The sequence below is a fragment of the Emys orbicularis genome, chromosome 2 (assembly GCF_028017835.1).
Source record: "Emys orbicularis isolate rEmyOrb1 chromosome 2, rEmyOrb1.hap1, whole genome shotgun sequence".
Classification (NCBI taxonomy): Eukaryota; Metazoa; Chordata; order Testudines; family Emydidae; genus Emys; species Emys orbicularis.
In genome coordinates, this window is record NC_088684.1 from 122,337,646 (window position 1) to 122,352,782 (window position 15,137).

General features: G+C 38.2%; 1 protein-coding gene across 1 annotated transcript in view; it reads right to left on the minus strand.

Annotated features, from left to right (window-relative positions):
• GMDS (GDP-mannose 4,6-dehydratase) overlaps positions 1-15,137 on the minus strand; it is a 582,436-nt gene that overhangs the window by 280,935 nt on the left and 286,364 nt on the right. Inside the window, exon 7 of the mRNA XM_065399137.1 lies at positions 2,932-3,059. Coding sequence (XP_065255209.1) covers positions 2,932-3,059 — 128 coding nt within the window. The remainder of the gene's footprint in view (positions 1-2,931; positions 3,060-15,137) is intronic.

The window sequence follows — 15,137 nt, forward strand, 5'->3', positions numbered from 1 at the left end:
TAAAAGGGTCAATTACAAGTTAATAATCAGATGTTTTAAAAACATTTTGTATCTATCACTAATATTTTAGTTGAAAACTGACATTTAAAAAAAAAATCATATTTACTTTTCACTATTTGCTTACTTGTGTTTTGCTCTGTTTGGACAATAAAACTAGATGAAGGAGTTACACTCTTTTTTTGAACAAATTACATTTTCAGGTTTTCATCCATAGCACAATGCTCCAACGTCTGATTTGCAATCACTGCAGGTGGAAGTTTAAGTACCAACCAATACTGGTGAAATTATAAACAAACAAAAACACCCCCTCCCCCAACATTAGTTTTTTCTTAAACCTTTTTAAAAACGTCTACAAGTTAAGCTCTGATTCAACAAGGTATTTCACCATGTGCCTAATTTTTAAGCAGGTGAGTAGTCCCACCTCAGTGAAACAGAAATGTTTCAATTTAGGCATGTGCTTAAATACTTTACTGAATTGGGAAGTAACTTACACAAGATCATAATGTAAGATCAGTAGCATACCTGCAATTAGAACTCAAGAGTCCTGACTCCTAGTCCTAGCCGCTGATTACTAGACAACACTTCGTACCAATACCCACACCAGTAAATATAGGATGAAATCTGTCCCCATTGAAGTGGGACCAGGATTTAACCCGTAATATTTTATAAAACAAGTATGAATGTATTCATAGTAAAGAGAAAGAAAAGACAGCATGGGGTCTAGCCTACAGGCATACGTTACTCATATTAGCATCAAGGGGATTTAAAATTAAATATAAAGAGGATACTATTGATCTGAATGTATTCAATTGTACATTTAAGGAATCTCACAAAATGCTTATAAATATGATCATTCTTTCTAACATTATACAGCATATTTATTCTAATGATGTTAAATATCTAAGTCCAACCTAGTCCATTAAAGCCTGGAATAGTTTATTTCTATTTTAAAGTTATTCTCTTTTTTAGGCATTATAAGAATGAAAGTAACCACATTTTAAATATATTTAGAGAAGAACTAATAAGTCTCCCATTAGGCAACGGTATCCCGCTAATGAGATACTCAAGATGAACTCTATCCTAGTGAGAAATTCTTTCCAGAAGATTTTGGAACAGCCCCAAAAACATACGAATGAAAGATCTGGAATGCCGCTTACATTACCACCGTGTGTCCTTGATGGAGACTCCAGCTGAGAACTTTCTATCGGGTGGTTTTGCTGAATAAGATGAGGTTTTGGGGTTTTTTTGCTTTTTGTTTTTTTTAAGGTTTGCACATAGGTCATCCTAGGTATAATTTGATGAATGTAGACCAACCTGTGCCCTTAGTGAAACCACTGAGTCACTGCATCCAACCTTGCTCCATTAAACACAAAGAGTCTTGCTATTGATTTCGGCAGGACCAGGATTTGGCCTACTGAGTACAATAGAATTCCTCTGGATTTATACGAGTATAGAAGAGAGTGGAATTCAGTCCCGAATAGTCATATTGAAACTCAATTTATATATTTTTCTTTGGATATTTTACTCTAACAACTATTTTAATGTTCTGATGCTAATTTCTGTTTTATGCCATTTTTATTTTAAAAAATGAAAAGCTTGTTAATTGTAGAAAGTTATGTTTTACTTATAAATAACAGAGCTGAGATGCTTTGTCCCATAGATTTTGTTAATAATTTTCTATCTGCAATAAAATGTTGTGTATAAAAATTATTTTAAATTATATCTGGAAAATATATCAGGAAGATTTCCCGGGTTAATTTACCATGCTAAGGCCCCATACAGAAAATGACATCCAAGCAGATGGACCCTTACTCCCATGAAATATCATACCAACATCAAGGACTCCTAGCAGGCATATGCATTGCAGAACTGGGGCCCAACTTTACAGTCCAGTTGGCCAAATTCTATTTCTCCACTCACCTGAGGTAACGGCTTGGATGCATATATAATGTTTTTCCTCATTTTTACCGTCATCATCAAGAGGGCTGGTAAGGTACCATGATTTCCTCACAAGACAATATTTAAATTGGTAATCTATTTTAGTCTTACTGGTGGCTTCTTTTAAGTCAAGGTCAAAAAGCTCAAAAATTAATAAAAAACCAAAGAATTAAGGGTGCTATTTTGGTATTAACTTTGTAATTTAAGAAACACAAACAACGATCTTCTTTTTGAATCACACCAATGAATATGGAAGCCAGATCTGGTTTCCCAGAGAGAAATTATTAAAAGCCAGAAATAGCCCAATGACCACAGGAAATCTTTGAGAGGCAAAATGGGGACAAGGTTCTCCTGAGAAAACAACAATATTTCTGATGTGGTCATTCATGTCTCTTTTAATACAATGCAGATTTTTTTTTAAACAAAAGTATATGCATAGAATAGAATTAAACAATTTTGACTAACGAAAACATCTGAAATAAAGTAAATAGCTATAGACACATACGTGACACAGTACTTGACATCATAATATTAATGTGAAGCTTCATTCTGAAGCAGAACCAATCAGACCTTTGATTGTCAGCATTAATGGGGTTTTTGCCCCATCACAGTAAAAGGCCGCCAGCCTGCAGTGAGGTCTTTAAAGTCAAGTTTCACTGCATCTTGCTATGATCTTAATGTTGGACATAAAAGCTCGTAGAAACAATCGGAGAAAAACTCTTTAAAATAGTTCCAGTTTATAGACCCCTCCCAGAGGAATTCAGTAAAGGAATGTAAACCTAAAGATTTATTTTTTGTTCAGGTCATGGCTGGGGTAGCCCACTATGTTACTGAACTCCCTAGTCTGAAACTGAGAGCAACACTAAGTTAAAAGGCCTCTGTGGGTAAAAATTCATGAGATACCCCTCTGTAGGTCATGCATTTTCACTGAAGTTATTGCATTAAACAGATCAATGGCATTGTTTCAAAAAGGGCACACGGCCAATAACCTACCTCAACGTAGTCTTTGGCATGGCCCCAATCTCTTTTAGCATCCAGATTGCCCAAACTGAAATATTCCATCTGTCCGAGGTGAATCTTAGCTACTGATCGGCTAATTTTTCGAGTCACAAAGTTAGCCCCTGAAACAGAGATAAAAGATATTATCAGCATAGTCACATGATGGATAACTGTCTCCTAGTAGAATCCCAAAGCTCAGCTCACAGCAACTTCTTTCAGTCTGTAACCGCCTCCCCCTCCCCCCCCCCACACTACCTAAACCATGCCATCATTTATCATTTGAGTAAGCTAAGAAGCTCGAAATATAAGTGTCACATTATCTCCACTTTCACAGCAAACGTCTTTGTTTGTGGGACTTCTGAAGCATTCCTAATTTGCTGCCTCAGTATTCAACCCAGGCAGAAGGCCAATGAAAATCAATTGGAATGTCAGTTTCTAAACACAAAATGCAAAAGGTTACATAAAGAATGGAAGACAGGCATCTAAGACCATCCTCATCTTAAAAAAAAAAAAAAAATGTCTCTTAGTAAAGCTGCTGGTGAGACCATCCGAAATTTAAACTTCCTTCAAAAGGTTTTACTGGTTAACTAGAAAAGAAGAATAAATTCATTAACTAATTTGGGATTCTCTATTTCCACATTTGAGTAAGACATTGACACAGTGATAATAAACTCTACCATTTGGGAATTGCACACAGCTATACCATACCACAAATAGCTTGGTTCGACATATTTGATTGCAAAATTCACATGCCTGTGCCTTCTCCTTGTAGAGTTGTTTCAAATTACATTTGGCTTTTCATATCTTTGCATCACAACATAGTTCTTTAGATACTATAATACTAAGACTATGACTTCTATACTAATAAAAAAACACTGATCAACTGTTTGCTCCAAAAAAGAAAGTTAACAGAACCAGTACTGGGGACTCAGAGTCAGGCTAAACAAGCGCAATGATATTAGTACCCTAATACACTACATTAATACTATGGAGCATAATCATTTCTCTTTCTAAAATGATTATTGGTTTGTTGTTTCAGTTTGAATAAAGGATTGCTCATAACTAAAAGATTGGAAGAAAATCAGTGTGTCTACAACTAGACATATTCATGATACAAAACAGCTCTTATGAGATCTACCTGTACATTTTCTATAGTTTGTCTTAGAAATGGTCTTTCTTTGGACTTACTGCATGATATATATTGCATATTCCAAACCAAAACCTTCTGTCACACAAAATAAGAAAACCATAGATACTGCTTGTGTGCTGTTTGACCGTCCCACAAAGTAAAAAATGGGATTATTTCTTTTGTACCATGAGCATCATAAGAATTGAAAAATTAAAGTCCCTCAGATCAGATTTATCAAAAGGATTCAGAGATATTTTGCTTTTGTTTGTCAAATGTTAAAGAGTAAATGACATTCTGGTTTACTGGTTATTTTAAATTTTTAGGGAATCTTCTGTGATCACAGTTTTTATATTCTCTGGAAAAGCGACTATATATGTAGTAGACCACTGCACAGTTTGACACAGAGTCAGATTTTCAAAAGAATGTGCACGCAAAATGTGTGCCCCCAACCTGTTTGTGTGCAAACTCTGATGTGTGAACACAAACATGCTTATGTGCATATGCAAACGAGTGTGGGCATGCATGCACATTGGAAGGTTTGGGCAATGCACCCAAGTGCAAATGCACTTTGGAAAAATCTAGTCCTGAAGTGATATTTTTTAATACATATATTTGAAAAGTCAATGTGATGACTGATGTGTGTGTTCTGCCTTCTTGCTTATTACTTCCTGTTCATGCTCGTTTCATGCTCCCTGAACTCAGTGTTCCAGTTTGTGTGTGTGGGCGTGTGTGTGTGTACACACATAGCGCTGGGTGTGTGCAGTTACTAAGTGCCTGCCATATGGACTGTTATGTTTTGTTCACACTGTTGCTGACTAACTGGTTCATGGTTATTACATGTTTTGATGACCACCTACATGGGGTCTTGCTTCAATTTCCTTGAGCTTCAGAATTGCTGTTCTGGGTGCATCAGAATGATACAATCAGTAATAATCAACAGAACAATTCATTATAATTAAAATTTGTTAATAAATGGAAATGTTACACATTAGCTGAAATTAAAAAATTCAGAAACTAAATCTAAGCACATGGACTAGAATTATAAAAAATGAAACTTCCTTCCTTTTGATGGCAATGTGGGATAATGGAAGAGACTGTGGTCTAGAAAATAAAGCAAGGAATCCTGATTAGGACACTTTGGGTCTAATTCTGCTCTTAGGCCCAATACTGTTATGAGCTCATGCAGACAAACACCTATATGTAGCTCATTGCAGGAACAGGTCCTTAGCTAATCCCCTCTGATAAGTTTGGAATATTACTGCAGTCTTGAAAAAGCTATGTACTGTAATTCCTCTGTGCATTGGCTTGTTATCTGCAAAATGAGTACGGGTGATGCACTTCACTAATAAAAAGAACGAGGAGTACTTGTGGCACCTTAGAGACTAACAAATTTCACTTCACTAATGTCGGTGGCAAAACTCCCACCAACATGGATGGGGCCAGGATTTCACCCAGCGTATTCTGCATCTTATTTAATGTTAGTAAAGTGCTTTGAGATCTTCACGTGTATTCTTATTATTTGTAAAAGTGGAATTTATTTTAACTACTAGCCAAAACTATTAAGCACTACTCTAAGGTTTATCATTTTGCATTGAAAGGAGGTTATACTTCTTCCATGAACACAAGAGGCACTTTCAGCACTAAAGTCTTTTTCCAAGAACAGAGTTAAAGTATCCAGTCTTAGGTTTCAAATTGCAAGGGAGTAAAACTAGCAGCTTTCAGCACCACATTCCCATTCTCTGTATCAGCAGTGAGAGTAATAATCATCATCTGTATTGCAGCAAGCTTTACTGTGTTGAACTAGGCGGCTAAAGAATGACAACTTCAGTTTTGGAATTATTATCTCCTGAGGGAACATAAAAAACAAATGTTTTGGGGAAAAATTGTTTTGAGTAATCAAGTTAACATAGTATTCAAGTACAATCAATACTACCTGGGAAATGGGAGAGGTATCACTGGCAACCAATACAATCAATCATTAGTGGTTAGGTGCAACAAGACAAAAAGTATTTACTACTTTTCTTGCTACAGAAATTATGTTCAAAAATTTCTTCTAAACACAAACAGAATATACCCCCAAAGGCAGAAATGAAGGATTAGAGAGGATCAAGATAAAAAATCGGAAATGCTATTTTACAGGACTATTCTGCTAAATGTTCAGCAGAAACATTTCAGTTCTCTTACTCTAAATATCACATAAAAAGCAGTTAATGAAACCTAAGCTGCTGTTCATTTTGAGAAATGTGATCAGGAATTTTTTCATGCGATTCTGTACCAAGGACTGAATGATGTTTCAGAGGCATTAAAATGATGTGGTTCATAGATAATGTTTAAATACCAATTCTCTTCAAATGTAATATCTTAAAATATCCTATTATACTTCATGATTGATCTCATGCCATTAACTGCACATCAAAACTAGAACTTAAACTGACGCCCACTACAGCCATACACAGTAGTTAACGTTATGACAGCAATTCCACTATAAAGCCCTATTTCTAGGGTTTATAATTTGGCTATATAAATTTGCTTTGGCCTGAAACTTGGCAGACATTATGTCTTGCTGCTTAGGAGTGATTCTATCTATAGATTTACATGTAGCTCTATAGATATCTTTATACAGCTAAAAATAAAATAAGGGCTGTGGCCCAGAAATCGTTAGCTTCTTTCTTCCTTAAGAGGTCTTCAGGACTCTCTAAGGTTATATCTGCAGTAGCCTTTCCCCCCCTAAATTTCTCACCATTGCTATTACCAGAGCTGCCTCACTGGTAAGAGAAACAGTAGGAGTATAAGTATAGACTGAGCACAAGGTGGCTGGTGGGATTTTAACCACTCCATCATCCAGATTGGCTCTGAGATATGTAGATGATGGAGCAGCTAAAATGCCATTGGCTGACAATCTTTTCTGCACTAATACTTCTGCCATTATCTTCAACAGTGGAGCTGCTTTTATGGTAGCACTGTGAGAAATTTTAAGGAAAAAAAGTTCCTCCCATTTATCTCCCTCCATCCCCCAGTTCACAATCCAGTTGTGGCCCTCCCTCAGCTCACAATGGACATGGATATTTGTCTCAGTGTTCTACGAGTTAAGCTGTATTTAAAGCCTGTTTTGCATTCAAAATGACCAAAGGATTTAACTCCAAGTAAAACAATGACAGAATATTTTCTATCCATACAGAATAGCAGCACTGTGTAAATCACTGTGAAAAGTTGCATCTAATCAGCGAACAATCTGAAGGACTGTTTGTAATAAATACAAAACTATTATATTTTCCAAAGGTAGGATTTACAGTATTCTGTGGTGGGCACAAAAGTTAAATCCTAGCATACAGATTTATTAAAAGGACACAGAAATACACCAATAATCATCACTGGCAACAAAAATGTTATTTCAGTACATGTTCTCTATATAATTTTTCTTCACTAATTAAAATATTTTTTTCTCTTGGGAAATATGTCCTGGACAGGGACATGGCAGACATAAAAGAATTCTTTTAGAGGAAAAAAATTGAATATTGTTTTCATCATTAAAATGTAAAAGTGTTACTTCTGTTCCAAGTTTATTGTATGCTGTTAACAGCACTTAGATCAGGGATAGGCAACCTATGGCACGCGTGCCAAAGGCACGCAAGATGATTTTCAGTGGCACTCACTGCCCGGGTCCTGGCCACCGGTCCGGGGGGCTCTGCATTTTAATGTAATTTTAAATGAAGTTTCTTAAACATTTTAAAAACCTTATTTACTTTACATACAACAATAGTTTAGTTATATATTATAGACGTATAGAAAGAGACCTTCTAAAAATGTTAAAATGTATTACTGGCACGCGAAACCTTAAATTAGAGTGAATAAATGGAGACTCGGCACACCACTTCTGAAAGGTTGCCGACCCCTGACTTAGATAATCAGAGCAGTGTTTCTCTTACTGCAGGCTCACCCTTTTCCACCAAACTACTGATTTTTTAAAACAAACTTCATTTCATGTTTTATAGGTGATTTGATCAAACACTTTTTTAAACCCTAAATTTTCTTTAAAATTATATTATTGATGTTGAAGCAAACAGGTAAGTTAGGCCATGACCCAACAAAACACTCTCATGCTTAACTGTAAGCATATGATGAGTAGTCTCATACATTGCTTAAGCACATTTAAACTACTAAAGTTAAGCACATGCTTTGCTGAATCCGGCCCTTCAGGCAACAAAAGTTCAGAACTACAGTCAGAACCTCAAAGTTACAAACACCAGTGTTACGAACTGACTAGTCAACCGCACACCTCATTTGGAACTGGAAGTACACAATCAAGCAGCAGCAAAGAACAAAAAAACAAACTCCCCCCCCCCCCCCGCAAATACAGTACAGTATGGTGTTAAATGTGACCTACTAAAAAAAAAATAAAGGGAAAGAAGGTTTGACATCAGTTTCTGTGGGATCAGGATTTAGTGTAATGACACTAGCCTGTGTCAACACAGTGCAATCAGATTTTGTACGAATTTCCCATACCTCTCTGCCTATGCAATTCTATGACAACCATCAGTACTTGGATCGCCTTACTTGGATAACTTACTTAAAACATATCAGGGGGAAAAGGAAGGTTTTAATTCACTAATCATAGGAAATAGTGGTAGAAAATTAGCTTTAAAAACAATCACACTGATACGTATATCGCCGATTTAAGACTTCCTTATAAAAAAAGAAATGAGAGATGAATGAACTGGTTTGAGCAGGATAATCTGCTTGCAACTTTGCCCACCCCTTTACTCTGATACAGACTTTTTAGGAGATCATAGGCAGGGCCGCCCAGAGGGGGGGGCAAGTGGGGCAATTTGCCCCGGGCCCCGCAGGGGCCCCCACGAGAATATAGTATTCTATAATATTGCAACTTTTTTTTATGGAAGGGGCCCCCAAAATTGCTTTGGTCCAGGCCCCCTGAATCCTCTGGGTGGCCCTGATCATAGGCAGGTTTGATTAAAGTCACCCACTTGCTTTCCTGAGCTTTGTTATTTGGACTTTTTTTTTGTTGGGATCTAATAGTGCTATTGGCTCTGTAGAGTTCCTTGGTAGAGGTGTCCCTGAACTCACAACATGCCTGGGAAGCCTTAAAGCTCAGTATTATAGTTTGGAACCTGCATTGCAGTTTTCATGGACCACCCTCTGTTTATGGCGTTCTTGGAGAAGCTGCAGTCAAGAGAGGCCATGGCAGGATGGCTTCATAAGAATGGCACTGTCACAAGGTAGGAGAGGGATCGTGGAGGATCCAGGACCAGTGCAGAAGAACAGCATACTAGCCCTTCTGAGATTCTGAGGAAGAACCACACCCGTGTGCACTCTCCCATCCAAAGGGCTGTCATTTAGGCACTGCCCTGCACTGAGGGTGGTATGAAGCTGCCATTAGCTGCACAAGTACAGATTGTCCCTTCTGAGGTCCCGGCCTCCAGGCTGAACAAGTAGGCTGGACTGTCCTTTTGGTTCTGTGGACTGGTGTGGAGTAGAAGCATGACCCCACCTCCTTCTTAACAGAGCAATGTGGGGGAGAAATCCCTGAGCTTCCTCAAATGCAATGCACCATGACTCCCTTGTGAAGGACATTGAAACAGCATTGGGTGAGACGCCCTGCAACTCCATTCCCACCTGGCCCATACGCTGTCAATTAATAATCATTTAAGTTACTGGACTAAAAGATATGTGCAAAGCAACATTGTTAGTTCCAAGAATTTAGTGCATGTGTTTTAAATTGTTTAGAACTATCACATTCTGTATACAAGTTGTCCTCAAAATCAAACTTAATGAAACAGATTTTTCAGTGACAGAGCAGTTAAAAATGTATGTGCTGGTTTCCAGTGTTTTTGTCAGGGTCTAGCTAAAAATGGTTTAACCATTTAGAACCTTAATTCTCAGTATCAGTTGGTAACTATAGCTATTATCTTCATTTTAAAGCAGAAAATGCACAAACACTGTGCGTAACCTATCCTTGTTCCTTAGAACAGCGATTTTCAACCGGTGGTCTGTGGACCTTTGGGGGCTGCAGACTATGTCTAAGATTTCCAAAGGGCTCCGCACATCCACTCGAAAAATTTTTAGGGGTGCACAAGTGAAAAAAGGTTGAAAACCACTGACTTAGAAGAATGTTTTAACACAGATTAAAATTGCAGCATTTTATTGAAAAGTACTTTTTTTTCAGTGGGAGTTTCTACAGTACTGTAAAATTTCCTCTGAAATTGTATCAGGTTCAAATGACCTGTTGAACTACTATGATGTAACCGGAAACATGTCTTGCTGCACTTATTGTATATGAGCTTGTGCGTGAATGTCCCTTTAAATGAGACTTGATAAATGTACAGGACCCAGTTCTCTGCAGACATAAATGAGAGCCACTGATGTCAATGTAGCTGTACCAATTTATATCAGCAGAGAATCTGGCCCATAAAGTCCAAAGTGAATGAGTTACACAACTGATCTAAAAAAAGTTCCATTGACATTATAACTTTGAATAAGAAAGAGAGAGAAAGAATACAAATCAGTTGCACAAAAATAAAAAGAATTTGATTAAATGCCAAAGGAAAAGCATCTGAGGGAAATTTCCATTTGGTCCATAATTCAAACTGCTGTGCCTAACTACTGCTGTATAGTCAATATTCTTCAGAATGCTTCTTTCCTTGTGGACTCCTGAACTACAGCATTATCCTGTTTTTTTGATGTTTCCCATTTAAGTCAGACTACATATCCTATAAGGACAGAAGAGGTAGTCAAGATCACCCACTGTTTTGAGACCACTACAAAACTTAAGCACAATGGTGTGAATTAAGGAGAGAAAGTTAGCCAGGAAATGCATAATTTGGCTTTGTCCTAGTAAGTCAGATCCTTAAATAATTTTTAAATTAAAATATTATATATATGTGTGTGTGTGTATATATATATATATATTATATTAACAACATTATTAAGCGTGCGAAGTCAAGCATGCAATAATTAGGAAATGCCAGAATTAACCTTAATCCAGCCCCTTTGTTTATATGTATTATGATATAGTTTTACGATACATCCCCAGAGCAGGTTCAGTCTTTAATTGCAAACTATTTTTTCCCACAGGACCCATGTCTCATCAGTGCACAGGATGGACCTGCTTTGTAGATGAATCAGGGTTATGTAGTGAAGGAAGCTATTGTCTGCAGGACCCTTGATTTATTTCTTTAAGAAGCTGGAAGGTGCATAGTGAAGGAGGCAGGGGATTGCAGGAAGAGAAAGGAGAATTTGGTTAAAATAGTTAGAACCCAGGTCTCCAGAGCAGCATTTATCTCTGCCTCTGCCACAGAATTCCTATGTGATGCTGGGTAAGTCACTTAAACAAAATTTTCACTATTTGTGTGTTCCTCTTTTTCTGGGTGCTGGACTTCAGACCCTGGGGTCTGATCTGCAGAAGGGCTGAGCACTCACAGCTCCAACTGAAGTCAATGAGAGCTGTGCTTTGAGCATATAAAGTGCTATATAATGCTTAGTACTCTGAAAAATCAGGTCCCCAGGTGTCTTAAATTGGGCATCCAAAATTAGTGTACACTTTTGAATTTATTCTCTGGGCCTCAGTTCCCCATCTGTAAAATGGAAATAATACAGTACCCCATCATCTTACAGAGGTGTTGTGAAAATAAATTCATTAACATCTGTGATGCACTCAGATACTACAGTGATGAACAGCATGGGGAAAAGTCCATGAAGAAATTAATAATCCTGTTTTCAGAGCAGGGTTTGAATACTGTGCAGTAAATAAGGCCTGGGACCACACAATAAGGATAAAAAAAATACTGAATAGCTGCTTACTAAGTGAGCACCATCCTGTGCACTAAATGAGGGAGGGGTCCTGTTGAAAAATAGTATATTATTGTGTAACTAAAGATTATATCATAAAACATACACACAAGTGGGGTGAACTCAGGTTGCTCAGGCAACCTTCATATCCTAACTTTTGAGTGCTTGACTTTGCCCCCTTAAATGTTCTTTTTGTGTATTTTACATTTACATTCTCTTATAGACACTGCTGAATTAGGATTAAAGAGAAAGCAACAACAACTTTTGTGCTCACTGAGCATATAAACTTCTTATTCCAGTTCTAATCTAGAACCCACTCCACTCCCTAAACCAGACTCCTGCATTTTACAGGGCTTCCAAGTTGCAGTAAAGAGTCAAATGGTCTCAATGGGCAGTTTGGAGGGGGAGAAAAATCATTCAAATTTAACCCTGAACCCCACATGAACCCAACCCTTGGAAGCTGAATATTTTCCACTCTCCTGCCATCTGCTGCTCCACTGCACGTGGTAATCTTTGGCAACCCCACTGAGAGCTGCCTGGGCTATGGCTCTGTTCAGACAGGGTGTAGAAAGAAAAGACACTGAGAATGTCATGGCTGACTGACCAGACTACTGAGATCAGAGAGATTATGCCTCGTTTGCTCACCAAGCCCTGCCAAAAGCAACACTAGTTAACTGCAGGTACTCAAAACCCAACAGGCAAGTTTAAAGGAATTTTAGGCTTAAAAGAGGACCATTCATAATGTGCATTTGTTGGGGATACTGTAGCTACCACCTTTTGGCAATTATTCATCAGTGAGTCTTTAAAAAAAGTTCACTCTGCCCACCATTTAATACATTTTCTTTCAGATATTATTCACAGTTGCACCTGATTTGGAGTTAAAGGACAGACAAGTCCAGAGAAGACCTAGGGTTTATCAAAGAATAAACAAAAAGGACTTAATAGCCATCCCACTGAATGGAGATAACCAGAGAAAATCCACAGTTGTTATTGTAAAACAGCTACACTCTGTTTTTCTCCAAGCTCTGAAATGTTGCACAGTATGGAAGCATGAGGGCTTGAAACTTACATGCAGAACCCTTATATATCATCTCATGACAAGGGACCTTCCTCGTGCCAGAGTAAAATCTACCTCTCTTCACAGGCACCTCCAATTCTAAATAAAATGGTAGGAGAATCTGCTCCCAGAAATTCTGATTCAGGAAAGATCATTTTAAAGTCCCTACAGTATCATTTTCCTTGTGTCCCTCTGTTTTGAGTTTGTGACCCACACTTTGTCCCATATTTTGTTCTTAACACTTTCAGGGGTACTGCACAGCACGTTTACATACTGAGTGCACTGTACACTCCAAACAGGTGAATGTAAAAATTTAGGACTATTTAAGAACTGGGTTAGAACTGGAAAAGCAAATTATAGTATACATCTTCCTAAAAGTAATGATATGCCGTTACATTCCCACCCTCACCTTCACTTATTTCAACCAGCAGCAGTAGGAAGTGAAGGTACAGCAGTCAAGCACGGATTATGAAAATGGCTGTCTCTCTCCCTTATCTCTGTTCTGGGGAACAGTCAAACACGCTACAGTGGGACATGCTGCCACAGGAGCTTCAGAGCTGTGGTTGGTGAGTGTTTGGTGTGACTATGTGCTGCTCCAATCACTAAAGATCACTGAGAGTGCTGCTGCTCTTAACAGGCAGCTGCTGCCATTCTTTCCCCTTCCCTGTTGCTCCACTCTGTCTGCCTGGCTGGGAGTTAGGAGGGAAGACAGAAAAAGCCACATGAGAGAGGAGGAGCAGACATCTCCCCCACAACCCCAGCTGCTTTGGAGCCAACAGGCCCTGTTTTGATGATTCCTGGCCCCATTTAGTCTTATTTCCTCTCTGCCTGCCAGAAGCACAAAGTGCAGGTGAGAATATTGCAAGGCCCTCAGCATCACATGGGGACTTCTAAAATGCTTAGGTCTTTCCCTCCTGGAAATCACTTCTCTTTACTAGAATTAGAAACAATAGCCCTGATTCTGATCTTAGGTATGTGGGTTTTACACCCATGTATCCCATCAATTACAATGGAGTCACTCCTGGTTTATACCAGTGTAAACAAAAGGAGAGACTGGCCCATTTGTTAAAATTATTAAGTAAAAAAATATATAAATCCCACATTCCACAGTATTTTATTTTCGGTATAGACATGCATCCTTACAAGAATAGGTTTGAAATACAAAGCTGGCTGTTATTGTTCTTTTTGACAGCTTTCTTAGTTAAGCTTCTTTGAATAGGACCTTCTCTAACAGCCCCCTTTTTTGACTCATAACCTTAGTGACAGTCAAGCAGCCAGGCAGAGCCACTTCATATAATTTATTACGCGAAGCAGCTTTTAATAAAAAATGCACTGGCAGGTAGCCATGTTAAAGCAGGAAAGGCCCAGTAAGAACCTCCTACAATATAAAAGTCTCTGTTGTTCTCATTACTGTGAAGCAGGAAAACCTTTTAAAGGCTTTTGATCCAAACTGTCATTCGACAGAGACTGTGGACAAGACAAATGGCTGTAAAACAAGGCAATTGGATTTCCTACCGCTACAATATCTTACTTGGCTCCCATGACACAATTTCTCTGTTATTCTCTCTTGCCGTGGTAAAGTAAACTTACGGGCTACCCAGAAAACAGATGAGTGTAATCAGGCCTTTATAAATGATATCTTTTCACCCAAGGAAAGCAAATAACTTTGCTTCCCCTATAATAACTGTTTCTAATACTTCATTTATTCTTTAAATTGTTTATAAAACACTTCAAGAGAGGTCAAGCTCAGAGGGCAATAATAATTAAAGATTAAGGAGAGCATCTAAGTATTTTGTGCCTGTGAGTAAACACTGTGGCAATTGTTATGATATGGAAAACATCTATTAAGAGTTTGGCTCTGTATTTATTTATGAGTTTCTTGATTCATACGTTGCTTGCATCCCACCCGGATTCTTCACCTTTCTTACACCTATTTTCAATTCATGTTTAAGCAGCTGCAGTGTTTCATGCAAAGCTATCGATGAAAATAATCATAGCCTTCATCACACCCTTCTTTGGAAAATTCTCTTGAGATTTCCCCCAAATCCCTCCAGGAGGCATCGGTTCTCCCCGCATAATGAGCTAGAGGTTCCAGTCCACAGGAGGAAAGGACCCTGCACTAGCTTTGGGGACAATGGCAGTCCTTTGGTCTCTGGCAATTTGCTTCTATTGGAACTCAGATACAAGGGCATCTTCTGGCTACAGCTGCTT